The sequence below is a fragment of the Hirundo rustica genome, chromosome 4 (genome assembly GCF_015227805.2).
Source record: "Hirundo rustica isolate bHirRus1 chromosome 4, bHirRus1.pri.v3, whole genome shotgun sequence".
NCBI lineage: Eukaryota > Metazoa > Chordata > Aves > Passeriformes > Hirundinidae > Hirundo > Hirundo rustica.
In genome coordinates, this window is record NC_053453.1 from 22,797,563 (window position 1) to 22,811,725 (window position 14,163).

At 36.4% G+C, this 14,163-nt stretch overlaps 1 protein-coding gene across 2 annotated transcripts in view; it reads left to right on the forward strand.

Moving 5' to 3' along the window:
* FAM3C (FAM3 metabolism regulating signaling molecule C) overlaps window positions 1–14,154 on the forward strand; it is a 31,977-nt gene extending 17,823 nt beyond the window's left edge. For both annotated transcript variants that reach the window (XM_040061118.2, XM_040061119.2), the window contains 8 exons: window positions 1,705–1,809; window positions 2,977–3,006; window positions 3,402–3,525; window positions 8,016–8,074; window positions 9,598–9,648; window positions 10,387–10,471; window positions 12,411–12,537; window positions 13,567–14,154. In XM_040061118.2, coding sequence (XP_039917052.1) covers window positions 1,705–1,809; window positions 2,977–3,006; window positions 3,402–3,525; window positions 8,016–8,074; window positions 9,598–9,648; window positions 10,387–10,471; window positions 12,411–12,537; window positions 13,567–13,656 — 671 coding nt within the window. In that variant the 3' untranslated portion in view covers window positions 13,657–14,154. The remainder of the gene's footprint in view (window positions 1–1,704; window positions 1,810–2,976; window positions 3,007–3,401; window positions 3,526–8,015; window positions 8,075–9,597; window positions 9,649–10,386; window positions 10,472–12,410; window positions 12,538–13,566) is intronic.
* The last annotated feature ends 9 nt before the right edge of the window (window positions 14,155–14,163 follow it).

The following is a 14,163-nucleotide window of genomic DNA, read 5'->3' on the forward strand; positions in this document are numbered from 1 at the left end:
TGTGTCAGTTTCACATACATTTCCATTTCTGATGTAAGCTGCTGTGGTTGTGTTCTTACAGCTCTTCTCCCACAAAATAGATTGGCCACTCAGCAGTGCAGGAATTTAGCCTTGTAAAACTTAGAGTACGTACTTCAGTATATTAAAAGGGGGATGGGAAAGGTACTGCTTTTTCTTACTTATTTTAAAATAGCCATTGAGTCAACAGACTTGCTTTTGGAAGGTCATTGTCTTGGTTTTGAAAGACAGTTGTCTGCCAGGGAAAGCTAGAGCTTCCCTTGGAATGGAGAATGTGAACCCTGTTCCCTCCAAATTATGAGAATTTTGCAATTAGGGGCTTTCAGACAAAGATATGGGAATAGGAGTAACACTTCTTTACTAGGACTATTTAAAAAAAGAGAAAATACCAATGTAGTAGTGCAAGAAAACAAAAATCCTGGAAAAAACCTTGACAGAGTCAGGGATACAACCTGGTGCCTTGTTGGTCAGGGTGTTGGAAGCAGTCCAAATAAGTCCTTCTGGAGTGACAGATGGGGTTCTGTGGAGTAGAGATGGTCCTGTAGAAAGTCCAGTGGTGATGAGATGGGTCCAGTCTTCCTCCGGGAATCCAGCGGAAAAACAGGTTCTCTTGTGTCCTTCAGTCCCAGTGTTTATCGAGCTAGGAACAGTTGGCTCCTCCCCCACTGTGTGGAGCATCTCACAATGGGATGATGGAATGTGTCATGTCATTGGTGGGCCCTAATGGCCCATTATCAGAAGATGTCCCCCTGGAGGATGGAGGGGGGTGAAAGAGATAAAAAACAGTGCCTCACCTGGATTTAGTGGCTGGGCCATTATCAGAAGACATCTGCCCCCCTCCCCTGGAGTTACAAGAGATAAGGATAAAACATCTCCCAAAAAACACCTTTCAACAGATGAAATAGAATACCCATTTTTTGGTTATATAACCCAAGGCAGTCATTAATATAAATTTCTTTAAAAGTAAGTGAGAATGCTTGTTTCTGGTTGGCTGGTGGTTTGGATTGTTTTTTTTGTTGTTGTTGTTGTTGTTGATTTTTGTTTTGTTGATTGGTTGGGTTGTTTTTTATTTTATATCATAGTCAGTGCTGACTGACCATAGTAGCCAAGCTGCAATATTTAAACAGATCCCTAATCACTCAGTCTGGGCCATATATTAAAACAGAGGTAGCTCTATTTGAGAGTAGGCAGAAACAGTGTTTGTGAGCGATGAGGAACCAGGTACTCATGGCTAAGATCCAGGATGTGAATTGGGAAACTGGGAGTTTTGCCTTTTGGACAACAGCTAGGTAGGTCTTCTTAGTTCATTTAGTAAAGCTGAATTTTCATGGAAGTCTCAGTATGGTTTCTCTTGGCTGCTGAGGTGAGTTGGTGTACTATGGTGTCAGACAAGCATGAAGGTAGCTAAAGTTAAGACCAGAGTGCATTTGGTATGATAACCTGATGGATTGGTGCAGTTATAGTCTACATTATAATATCCATCCTACATTATAATATCTATATCCTACATTATAATATCCATCATTTTTCTCAGATTTATTCTTTTTAGTAGGTTCACAAATGATCATCCTGTTCCTGAGTTTCCCAGAACATAATCTGATACACATTTCTCATGTTGCTAATTTTGGTAAACTAATGTTACCATTTGCAGAGAATTTTTTGAAACTTTTTTCTGTTTCTTAACAGGTGCTGCAAAGTTGGTAGTAGTCATAGCAATATTTTTATTGACGTTTTATGTCATATCTCAAGTGTTTGAAATAAAAATGGATGCAAACTTAGGCCACATATTTGGTAAGTGATGACTTTGTTTTCTCCTGACATTAATATTTACTTGAGCCTTTATCAAGAATATTGTATTCATTTTGCCTTAGGCTCTTCAACTTAAGAATTCTGTGTTTATCTGTAATAAGTGTGCTTGTTATTTTTTATATATGTGTATTAAACTATTTTCTGTATCACATATTTAACCTACTCTCTTAATCAGATTGATTCTTTGTCTGTCAAGGTTACATAATTTTACCTGTTTTTGTTTGTGGTGGTTTTTTTTGTTTTGGTTTGTTTGTTTGTTTTTTGTTTTGTTTACTGGAAATGCATTCTTAGTGTAGAGTAATAAATTAGGCAACTTGAATCATGCTTCTGGAAATTTGTGTGCTCTGACTTACTACTGCTAAAGAGATTTAGAATTTTTTGGGGGGGGGGGTTTATCTCTTGCACAGGTATGCTACTGTATAAGTTGAATTGTGCAGTAATCAAAACATTTCAGATGTGCCCAGGTGTTCTACGCAGATAAAGATTAGCAGTTGAGGTGTCTCAAATTTCAGAGTCCATTTTGAACCAGAATATTCTTTCATTACCAAACCCCCCCCCGAACAATATTTGGTACACAGGTGGAGTTTGTGTTCTTTAGCTCTGGATTACTGCGGTGTGAGCTGCCATCTGAACCGGTCAGCAGAGACATCTTTAGTAATCACTGAAGAGATGGAGGTGTGGTTCAGACGTCTGTGTGATGGGGGCACTTGTGTCTCTTCATGTCTCAGGAAAGGGAGTCAGGAATGGTTCAGCTGAAATATACCTGAGCTGCTGGCTTCCAGTTTGGGTGAAAGGAACCCCATCCCAGTGAAGCTGTAAGGAAAGAATTCACTTCACTTCAAAGCCCTGAACTCCATAAATTCTCAGAGTTTGGATCTCTGTGGGTTTTTGACTCCAATCTGGCTTTCCATGGCTCTCCATCAGCCATAAATCAAAGCAGTGCTTCTGAATGGGATTCCTAATCACTTTCATTCTGCGAATGAATAAAAGTTGTTTTTTATTGAAGTATAATATTCAGGTGTGTTTGATACTTCATTTCAACCAGCCTGTGTTTATAGAGGTACAGAAAGAGTTTACATTTAGAGGATATGATATAGCAGATGACGCTTCAATAGTAACAGCTTGTAAAACTTTCTTTTTTCATTTTAGCCAGATCAGCATTGGATGCAGCTGCACGCTGTGAGTATTCATAGGCATATATTACTGCTGTGACTTGCTTTTACTAATAACAGAAAGGCTGATGAATTTTCATAGTTAAGAAAGTCTTAATTACACTTCAAATGCAATTAAAAACTAATTTTCCTCTTCTCCTGATTTTCCTAAATTTCTGGTAAAGTTTGTTGTGTTGTTTTGGCTTGTGGCTTTTGATGACTGTGCCAGAGCAAGCAGCAGGGTGGCAACAGGAAGTTGGAATAATGAGGTGCTTCAGGAACTTAGATTATTTTTAACTGCTATGTAACTACAGATGCAGCAGTGTTTGTGGTTGCTCTCTTCCATGAATTCCTTTGGAATATATTTGTCTGTTAGCCTGCCTGTGTTGTTCTCTAAAATCTTGGTTTATTTCTTTTTGAAAGCTACAAAACCTCCAAGATACAAGTGTGGGATCTCTAAAGCTTGTCCTGAAAAGCATTTTGCATTCAAAATGTCAAGTGGAGCAGCAAATGTAGTTGGACCTAAAATCTGTGTAGAGGATAATGTGTAAGTATTTTTACTTATTGTTTCTAAGCCTCTCTTTCAAATACATCGATCACTTTGCACACAAAATCAGCAGTTTAAATTAGGGGCTTTTTGCAAACAGTTTGACTCCATGAAAAGGTCACATTGCTTTATAATCTTGTCTCTGATGAAGTGCACTTAATGCTCTGCAGTAAATGCAGAAATGTATGTTGTTTTAATACATGCAAGATGGCTTTCACCTTGTTTCAGGCTTACAGACTTAAGGGTTAGTTAGACTTTGCCAAGTCAGATGCACACTTGTCTCCAAGTAACTTGTCCTTGTGCCTCTAACAGTAATTCAGTGAATAATTGAATTAAATTTTGAAAATAATCTTTTAAACTGTATTTTCTCAGTACCAATGTCAGAACATATTTTCTACTTTTCTTCTAAGGTTGCTTTCAAAAGGGAAAAATAGTATTTTAATGATCGTTAGTTATTTAACTGTGCTGAAGGTAACTAAAGTTAATAAACTTTAAATAATTGTGAAATGAGGAAAACAACTGCTTGAGGCACAGTTTGGTTTTAAGTCCTCTTTTAATAATATTTTTGACACAGTGTTATCAATAATACTGTGCATAAAATATTTAACTGGGTACTTTTCAGGAACTCCCATAAAGGGATTATTGATATTTATTTTTAGACTGTGTTTTTGCTCTTAGGTTGTTCCTACTCATTGTCACCCAGAGTGTGCAGCTTCCTATAACATAATCTATCCACTTGATTTTGCAGATGACATGTCAAAAAAGACATAATGTTGGTGTTGTTGGAAGGAGATTTTTTTAATATCCGTCACACTTAACGCTTTTGCCTTCCACTTGCATTTAAGCTACTCCAGTTTAGCTGTTTCTCAGCTCACACTATATTAGTACAGCTGGCATGTACAGCAGTTGGTGCTAATGAATTCTAGAGCCAGTGGCAACTTCTCTGTGAACAACAGAAGCCCACATAATAGAGTAAATAGGATAATTCATGTATAAGAGAAAAAAAAATGTATTGATAGCATTTTACTCTCTAAAGTAACTGTAAGGCTAGTCTCAAGTGATCTTAAAGGGAAGACTGTTTTTAGCACTAAGTAGCTGTAAGGCTGTGTAAGGCTGGCTTAGCTCGAGCTGCTGCCTTGTGTGGGAGTCAGTTTGCCGCGGAGCACCCGGCGTAGCTGGGGAGCACACGCTCAGCGGGAGCTCCCTGGGCACCTGCGGACTACGAGCTGCTCCTTCTGCTTTCCGTTCTTACTGGTGACTTGCTTGGTGACCTTGGGCAGGCTTATCTAATCTCTCAGCATGGTATTTCTGCTGGTGTTACAAAACATGCTGCTATCTCATTTTGGTTGCTTAATATAGGAAGCTTAATATCTGTGAAGACTTAAGCTGATTCAATGATTAAAAGTTGTGGGAATGCAAGTGATATTTTAATTTCAGTATTGTAGTGTTGTTTTGTTTGGGATTTTTCACTCTTTTAAAAATTTTATTTTAATGTCTTGCTGACTGATAAAATAAGAAGAATTTTGTTGTTTCTGTCCAAAAAAAGAGAAAATCCTCTACTAGATATGTTGCTGAATAAAGTGATGCAAATAAAGTAGTTGCTGGAAAAAGTCCTCGAAGCGGGCACTTTAGTGCACAGCTGTTTGATTCTGATGTCCAGCTTTCCTTGGCAAACTTCTTTCTGAATTCCTTCAGAGGGGAACTGGTCTTGTCTGTCAAACCTATCTGTCAAATCAATGAAATTTTCAGGTTGATTTTATATGATCTCCTGCTTTACTCAAAAGAGGTTTTATTTCTCTTTCAAAAGCTCTCAACTTGTTGACTAAATTCTTGGAAGAATTCTAAAACTGATGAAGGGCTGCCCTCCTGTGAGGAGCTGTTGCATTGCACCCTGTTGTGTTTGTGATGATGCACAAGCAGTCTCAAGTGTATAAAGTAATATATCTGAGCTCTAAAAATATCCTCATTTCCTCTTGAGTAGCTCTTTTTTAGAGATATTTTGTGAACTCACCTGCAAAAAGATTTTTCTTTTTCTGATTACTTTGTATTCTTCATACTTCCAAGATAGGACATTAGGAATGAGTTTTCATAATTTGTAAATGATATTTACAGAGTATTTTTCCTACATATTAAATATAAGGGTGTCACTTGACTTGCAAAAGCACTGACATTGCTGATACAATTCAGAATGCAAGTAATTTGTAATTTTTTTTTTATTATTATATAAATATTTTAATGTGAAACAGGATTTCTGCTATATACTAGTTCAGTTATAGCCTTGTTCTCTACTGGGAGGCTGTAATCCAAAATAGAAAAAACATGCTAGACTCATCATCAAAATATTAAATATTGTAGTTGCTACTTCATGGGCTTTTTAGAAGGGCCTATATTTACTTCTTTGCCAGCAACTTCTCCATGCATTTTACTTTAGTATGAACCAGTTGCATGAGTGTGCCACAGTAATCCAATAGCAGAATGATGTAGTACATTCCTTTAGTAACTGGTAATTCTTGTATTCATAGTTGCAGGTTTTGTTGTCTGAATCCATTATAACGTTTTGCATGTGTGGAGTTTCAGTGTCTAGTCAGCTCAGTGTTATGTATTTTTCCACTGGTATTTATTTACAGGGAATTTTGTCGTTAAAATGAAAGGAAGTTCTTACTCTTTTTGGTGAATTAAATGCCCAGTAAATTTTGCAGGAGGAAAAGAATGAGTTCAGAACTTCATTGCCTTTGTTCATTTATGTTCCAGTCTTTATTTGCCATATGTTTTTCTTGTTTAGAATAGATTCTCAGACATGACATGAAAAAGACATGATCAGAGTAGAAATGATCCACCAATGGCTAAAATATTTCTGGAGTTCCCTACTAATCAGAATTGAATTCTGAATTTCAGCAGAAAATGTCAAGTATTTTCTTTCAGAAATTACTGGATTAGAGTTATAATTTAAATTACAGTTTTTTGGCGGATAGTATAACTTAAGGGACTAACAGAAGAATATGAACTTTATAATCTCTGATTACTATTTATTTAAAACCTTTTAAATTCACTCTGCCAAGAATTGCCCTTATCTGGTAGTCTTTCACAGCCTCTCTGAATACCAAGTCTGTTTCTGATACTTTTCTGTTCAGTTTGTCATTCCTCTAAATTTTGGCTCCTGTCTTCATCCTGGGTGCAAAAAATAGCACCAGAGAGGAAGATTTTTGACATACTTCTACGATAGACCATTTCTTGTTTCTAGCCTATCACCAAGAAGTTGGCATGAGAAAGCTGACTTAGAAGCTGTGTGTGCAAGGACGCATTGCTTAGAACAGGTGTTCAGACATGACTGGAAGAACCCTGTTGCTGCAGAAGAAATGTGGAAAAAGTTTTGAACATAACAGGATTGTACACATGTGCACCCCCTTCCTAAAGCCACCTAGGGAGATTAAAGAAATCCTTGTCAGAATGGAATTAAAGCATCTTTTAGAGTGTGTTTGTCACTAAGGATATGTGTGCGCTTACATGCTTTTGCTGAGATGCTTTCATTAATCTCAGCTGAAAGCTTCTTCATTATCTTAAATTATGTAATTGTTCCAAACTTCTGTTTGTCCTGTCTCTGTTGCCTCTTGTAATCCTAACTTCAGAATGTTAATGCTGGGATATTTGGGACTTGAAGGCAGAACAGAGTTCTTCACGCTGTGTGAACTGCCAGTGAAGAGGGATGAGAAGGTCTGGAAGCCCTCTCTCACTGGAGTGATGCAGCCACTGTGGTCTAAGGCAGCAGAACATGCTACCTCAATCTTAACATTCCTGTTAACTCTTCTTTACCACTCTGAAGGGCTTCCATTTCACAGTGGGACTCTTCTTTTCAGCCCCTTTGCTCATCTTTGAGTTTGGTCAATAGATAACTGTCCTAGATTCTGGCATGTTTTTTGGGATGTGTGATTATAGTCCAAGATTGTATGCAACTTTTGCTTAAAGTCCCATCAGCATGCTAACTATTTTTCTTGCACTTAGGTTTCCTTTTATGTGTATGAGTAGTGCTTTGCCTTTCTTGTTCCTTAATGTGAATTCTAAATGCTTCTGTACAGTTGGTTTTTAAAGTCAGTAACACATTTTTGTTCATTGTATGCTTGCAAAAAAAGGCTTAAAATGTTGGTTATATGACTGTGCTGAGCTCTGCAAATTAATATTTGGTTGTTTTTTAAAACATTAATAACATAACTACATAAATAACATTTTTTTAGCACTTAATATGCAGACATACTTTGAAACTATGATTAAGCAATAAAATCAATGCAAGTGGGGATACTTGATGTATTATTCTTAATTCAGCAGTGCTTCAGGAACACATATTAGTTCAAAGAGAGTTTGCTTCATTTAAGTACTCATGAACATGCAGTAGTTTTTTAACTATGTCTCTTAGAACTTCATCCTATTTAAAAACCAGAAATATTTCCCATCAGAAGATTGTCCCATTAAAAATAAAAATATTTATTTTGTTTCAGTTTAATGAGTGGAGTTAAAAATAATGTTGGCAGAGGAATAAATATTGCCTTGGTCAATGGTAAGTGACATTTCAAGTGGGCAGATTGTCTTAATTTTCAAATTGTTTCAGAAATTTCAGGTGAAATACTATGCAATGGTGAAAGGCAAGCACCAAGGAGAAAAGGAAGTATTCAGCTTACTTATACTGAGATCATGTCAGATACTGGCACTGACACCTTGTTACAAAGCAGAAAAACTCAGTGCATTTTTGCTTCTAAAAATGGGTTGTAAAATTAGTAATGTGGACTGCTGTGGTGACTGCCTTGTTGATGTATCACATAAATTACTAATGCATAGAAAAATGGAAAAATATATGAGATGTATGCTATTTCTTTTGATCTTGTGTGTTGCCACCACTAATTAAACTGTAGACTGTATTCTTCTGTTGCTCTGTTTTCAGTGAAACTTCTTTAGCACCTTTAACAGTTTTTTTTCTACACAGAAAGACCAGTTCATTCTTTCCTCATTTGAATCAGAATATTTGGTCTATAGGTCTTGTATGTAAATACATCATATTAGGTAATTGTGTTCAGGGTTTGTAATTTTCATTAAAACCAAACAAGTTTAGCTGTGTGTTACCTTGAAAGCTAAACGGAATGTCAGCACTGGCAAATTTGTCTATAATGTGTAGAAAACGATTCCTTGTAGCACTGAGATAGCACTTTGTCATTTCACTGAAACATAAATTATTGTCATTTGTGGATTGTACTCACATTTGCATCATCTAAAGCATAACTTGAACAATACTTCCTAATCCTACGTTGCTTTCCTAAATTGTCTCAATCTGTTCAAAACCAAAATACCTATCTTTGTGTTTTATAGCTCCAGTCTTTCTCTCTGTCTTCTAAACTTTAAATGAATGTATTACTAAAAAGCCCCTCTACCTTCCATCAAATACTCCTTTGTAGACAGCATAATAAAAGAAGGTAATGAGATACACTATATTATCCACTTTTTTTTCTATTTATTCTGGATGTTTAAATCTACTTATAATTTCCATATAGCAAAACACGCAGTCTAATTTTAATCTTTCTGACTTTCCATGTGGCATGAAAGGCAGTCTAAAGCTGTACTGTCTATTTTTGCAAAACCAATTTAAAAAAAAAGGCAGATACATGAACTGAATATTCTTTGTTGGTTTTAGAGCCTGTGGGGATTAGCATTTATTTTAGATGCCACTTGAAGCAAAATAAGAATTTTACCTAGAATCATAGAATGATCTGTGCTTGAAGGGACCTTTGAGATCACCCAGTTCCAGCCCCCTCTGCCTTGGGCAGGACACCTTGCACTAGACCAAATTGCTTAAAGCTGCATCCAGCCTGGCCTCCTACTCTTTTGGGGATCTTCTCACTTTTTTCCTCTTAACCTTCCCTGTACTTCTTCACAAACCACTACACTGTTTCCATAGAAGAAAAGTTACTATAATTCATTCATCTAGTGTCTTTGTCTGAAAGAGTGTAAGAGGATTTGGGCATGTTATCTGTGAAATAATTTTGGATATATTTGATGGCACCAAATGTTTCTTTTTCTCTTTTCCTTCAGGTAGAACAGGAGAATTATTAGATACCAAGTTCTTTGACATGTGGGGAGGAGGTAGGTGCAATTACACTGGTTGGAGAGAAACAACAAATGTGCTTTTTTTTCTTCCTTCTTGTCCAGATCCCATTTGCTGTGTGATTTAAGGTGATCGTTAAGGTGTTGTATGGTGTGGTAACTGTGACCATCGTGTCCAGGGAGGTTACAGCCTCCAGCAGGGAAACAGATGAGACAAGTCTTTATTATAAGCACAAGAATCCATTTATTCCCCCCTACCCCGGAGCGGGGAGGGGGTGAGAATGAAGAGGGGTGCGAAGAGCGTGAGAAGGGACAGGCTCATGGGTTTTATTGGGTATTCTAGGGGAGGAGTCTTAGGGTTTAGGTCAAGGGGGGAGATCAGATTTCAGCCTCCTCAAAAAGGGCTCCACATTAAGGGAGCGCTTCACCTCTGCCTTTGCAATTGTGAGGAGAGTGCAACTTTAAAGAAACACAAGTAGGTGAGGTTGGAGGGAATGGTGTGGGTAATGGAGCAGACTTGTTCTCCAAGGTAGTTCTCACTAGTGGTTATATCTTTAAACAATATGGATTAAACTCTTTCTATAAAATAAGCGTTCTCTAATGAATTTTCACTTTCTCTCACTCCGCATTTTTTAATAAAGATATATTTACAAATATCATTATATTTATATATACAAATATTCTTAAAAGTAATATCTTTGCAGGAAGGTTTTGCAGGTGTTTAAATACAGGATTGTTGCTTATTATTAAACGATTTTATGTTCTCTTTCTTTTCAGATGTGACACCACTAATTGAATTTCTGAAGACCATCCAGGATGGAACGATTGTGTTAATGGCAACATATGATGACGGTGCAACCAAGTATGCAATTGATTTTAAACAACAAATGTTGCTTAAACTTTTACATGCTGTTTTATACTGAAAAAAATACTTTATCGCACAACCACTTTTAATAAGATTTTGTTCTTCCAAGGTGACCAACTTGAAACTATACTTGCCGTTTATTAGTTTTATAATGCAGATGTGATTTGGGCCCAACAAAAATCTAGCTAAAGCCAAGCAGATAGAGGTGTGCTGATTTTTCTGTTGCTGATAGCTCTTCTGTCTTAGGCTAGTAAATTCAGATAGGTCCAGACATAACAATGTTATGAGAACATACTCTGGTGGAAAGTCTGTTCCATCCAGCACTTTCTTCAGATCAACTCCAAGACAGAGTTTGATGGTTACAAGACAGCAGAGACCATTCCCAACAAGCCTTGCCTGTATTCTTACATGTGAAGTTGCAGTGGTTACTAGTGTGAGCCTTGCATTTTTTGGCTTCAGTGTTTTACTCTTCCACCCTAAAGCTATTCAATTGATTAATCTAGATGTAGCCTAAGAGGGTCTCTTGAAGCGTTGTCTTCCAACTTTCACAACTTGGGTCAGTTTCAATAGATAGCAAAATTACTGTAGAATATGTATTATAATCTACTCCTCACTTAAGTCATCATATCCAAAGGATTGCCTTTCACAAAGAAAATTGAAACTTCTTTCCATTTCTTCTGTTGTTTTACTAATAATTTCTTGTTAATGTGGTCTGTACATTTTTTTTTTTTCCTCTTTTGGTTCAGTTTGTTACCTACAACTTGCCTGCATTTTTGATATGGAAGCAGCTTCTCTGTGACTAAATCCTGACTTTGCAGTGTAGAATGTTCACAGTAAATAGTCGAGTGTGTTTACATTCACTGCTTTTAGGAAAGAAGAAAGTAATTTACTGGGGTTTTAGCCAAGGTTGCATCTTCTGTTGTTCTATACACTTGTTTTGTTACTTTACATTTCACCTTCTTCCCTTTCTTCCTTGACATTTTAGGAAATAAGTAGGGTTAGTTTTGCTTCAGTAATCATGTTAGAGCTAATGTTTTTGCAAGTTTGTATGTGGACAGAATATGGCTAAACAAGAAGTTGTATTTGGCCTTGTCATGCTGACAGTCAGTACTGACAATTCTACAACTACAGTTGGTAGTTGATAGTAAATATAAATGCCAGTTCTTGGTAACAAAATTGTGAAGCATTAAAGTGCCCTAATGCTTGAGAAAGTTGGACTATGGGTTGGGAAAATAACCTCCACAGTATTTAATAATTTTCATAATTTTTGCAAAAGTGAGTCATACAGCTATATCTCAATAGGGGGTAGTAATCAGAAGTTTTGTATCTTGTTTGGTAACTAGGCACATTTAGTAACTTACAGGAGGAAATAAAGAGCTGCTATTTGGAGATTTTGGAATGATATCTTATCCTACAGAACTGATTTCCTTTTGATACTAAAATTATCCTACTTGGGTTTACAGGTACTGAATGATGCTCTGAGGCAGCATTCTGAATTTTGAATTAACTTTCCCAAGCAGATGAGAACTAACTTCAGATTTTCATTTCATTCTTCTAGTCTAAAATAGCTTTTTCTTTATCTAGACTTCAGTTTGAGCCTGCAAACAATGTTTACTTTAAAGGCTGACTTTTTTAGTTGTTTGGAGAACTGCTAAGAGAACTTGAGATGTATAAATTCTCACAGGAGAGGGTTCTTAGTTTTGTTGGTGTAGTGATAGGTTTATATCCTGGTTCCTTGAGATTACAGTATGAACGAGCAGCGCTCATTGCATCAGGTGGTTTCAGAACCAGCCTTACCTGGTTCTGAAAGATAGATCTTACCCAGTATTGACTGTAAAGTATGTTAAATAAGATCAAAGCAGACTGGTGCACCGAGCAATGAAAGCTCTAAAGGCATCTGTTTCATTCACGTGCGAACTTCTCTGGTTTTTTCAAGGCTTAATGATGAAGCACGGAAACTGATCGCTGAATTAGGAAGCACATCCATTACGAACCTTGGCTTCAGAGACAACTGGGTCTTCTGCGGTGGTAAAGGAATTAAGACTAAAAGTCCATTTGAACAGGTTTGTGATTCTATAATGTCCTGGAATTTAACAGCCTGCCTTAATAGAGGCATAGCATGTTTTATACATGCCGTGCATTTACTCAAGGTGGGTATCTATTGCAGTACTGGCACACAGTGTTATTTTCAGGCTTTTTCCTTGAGTAGTGTCCTCCTTTTAAACATTAAAAAAAAAAAAAAAAGGATTCTTTGGTGACTCATAAATAAGGAAAAAAGTATTATATCGTGTAGATCTTGCTATGCCAGTAACTACATTATTCATCTTTTTAATGACTCAAATTAAACTGAAGAAAGAATTCAAAGCTTTCTGCCCGAGTTGCATTTCAGATGCACTAAGAACATTGAACTTCTAAGAGATAAGTGGGTAGTTAAGGTGTTGGTGTTCTCAGCTGTTAGCTATGCTCTTCTCTCAAATTGCTGCCGTAGCAAAATTTGTGAAATAGATTATGTTCCCATACCTTAGCTGTTACAATTCAGCATGTATCAATGTTGCCTTTAATTACTGGTAAAAATTACTTTGTACTAGCAGAGTGAGGAAGATGTGTTTTCTTCTGCCAGCTTTGTAAGGGAGGAGAAACTAAATGCAGAAACAGCGGCAGACTTGGAGGCAATAGTGTCTTACCTGACTGTGGATGGACTGTTTTGGTGGACAAATAAAATGTTCTTTCAGATCTCACTATTTGTTTTCATTGCCTTGTAAATTTGATATCCTTATTTATTTTTCCTAGTGGTTCATGCTGTAATGCAGTTGGTAATTTCCTTGCTTCTCTCTTCCTAAGCAAACATCTATAATAAAATGTAAAAATGTTTCCCCCATATGGCTTAACTTTTTACCATACGCTTGTCTGAGCAAGTTACTTTAAATGGTGAGTGCTTAGAGATTATTACATTTGATTCAAAGTATAAGAAGTTAATAATGATGTTTTTTTATTGTCCGTGGCCTGAAAATAAGGACTTCTTAAAGCTATGAGTTAAAGCAAAAGGATAAATGACTTTACATTAACAGCAGATTGATATTTTCCATTTATAGCATATAAAGAATAACAAGGACACAAACAAGTATGAAGGCTGGCCAGAAGTTGTTGAGATGGAAGGATGTATCCCTCAGAAGCAAGAGTAAATGAAAACAGAAGAAAAGGAAAAAGAATATGGAAGAAAATGCACTTTCTGCTATTATTAGAGAGAGGGCTATGAAGGCGACTGTACTGTAAAAATTATTTTTAAAGCATGCAGCCAACTTGTCAGTGTGTGCATGAGCACTGATATTTTGAATATTTGGATTATTTATTGCTAACACATATAGAAATTCTTTTTGTAAATATGTCCAAAATAAAAGAAACATCCAATCATTTCTATGCAGGTTTCTTAAAAGCACAGTATTTAGTTTGCCTGTGGTAAATAATACATGTAGATAACTGGCTAATAAATTATGTATGTGGACAATAAACAGATTGTGACAAATGTACTGTCCTCTTAACAGTGCAATGTTGCTGTGACTATGTAAACTTGGTGGAATATTGTAGATTTTAGTAATACGTCAATAAGGAGCTTTAATTTTTTTTATTCTCTGCCTTTTTAATGGCAGCATCAATTTTTATTAAAGCTATTTGGTTATTCTGATACCAGT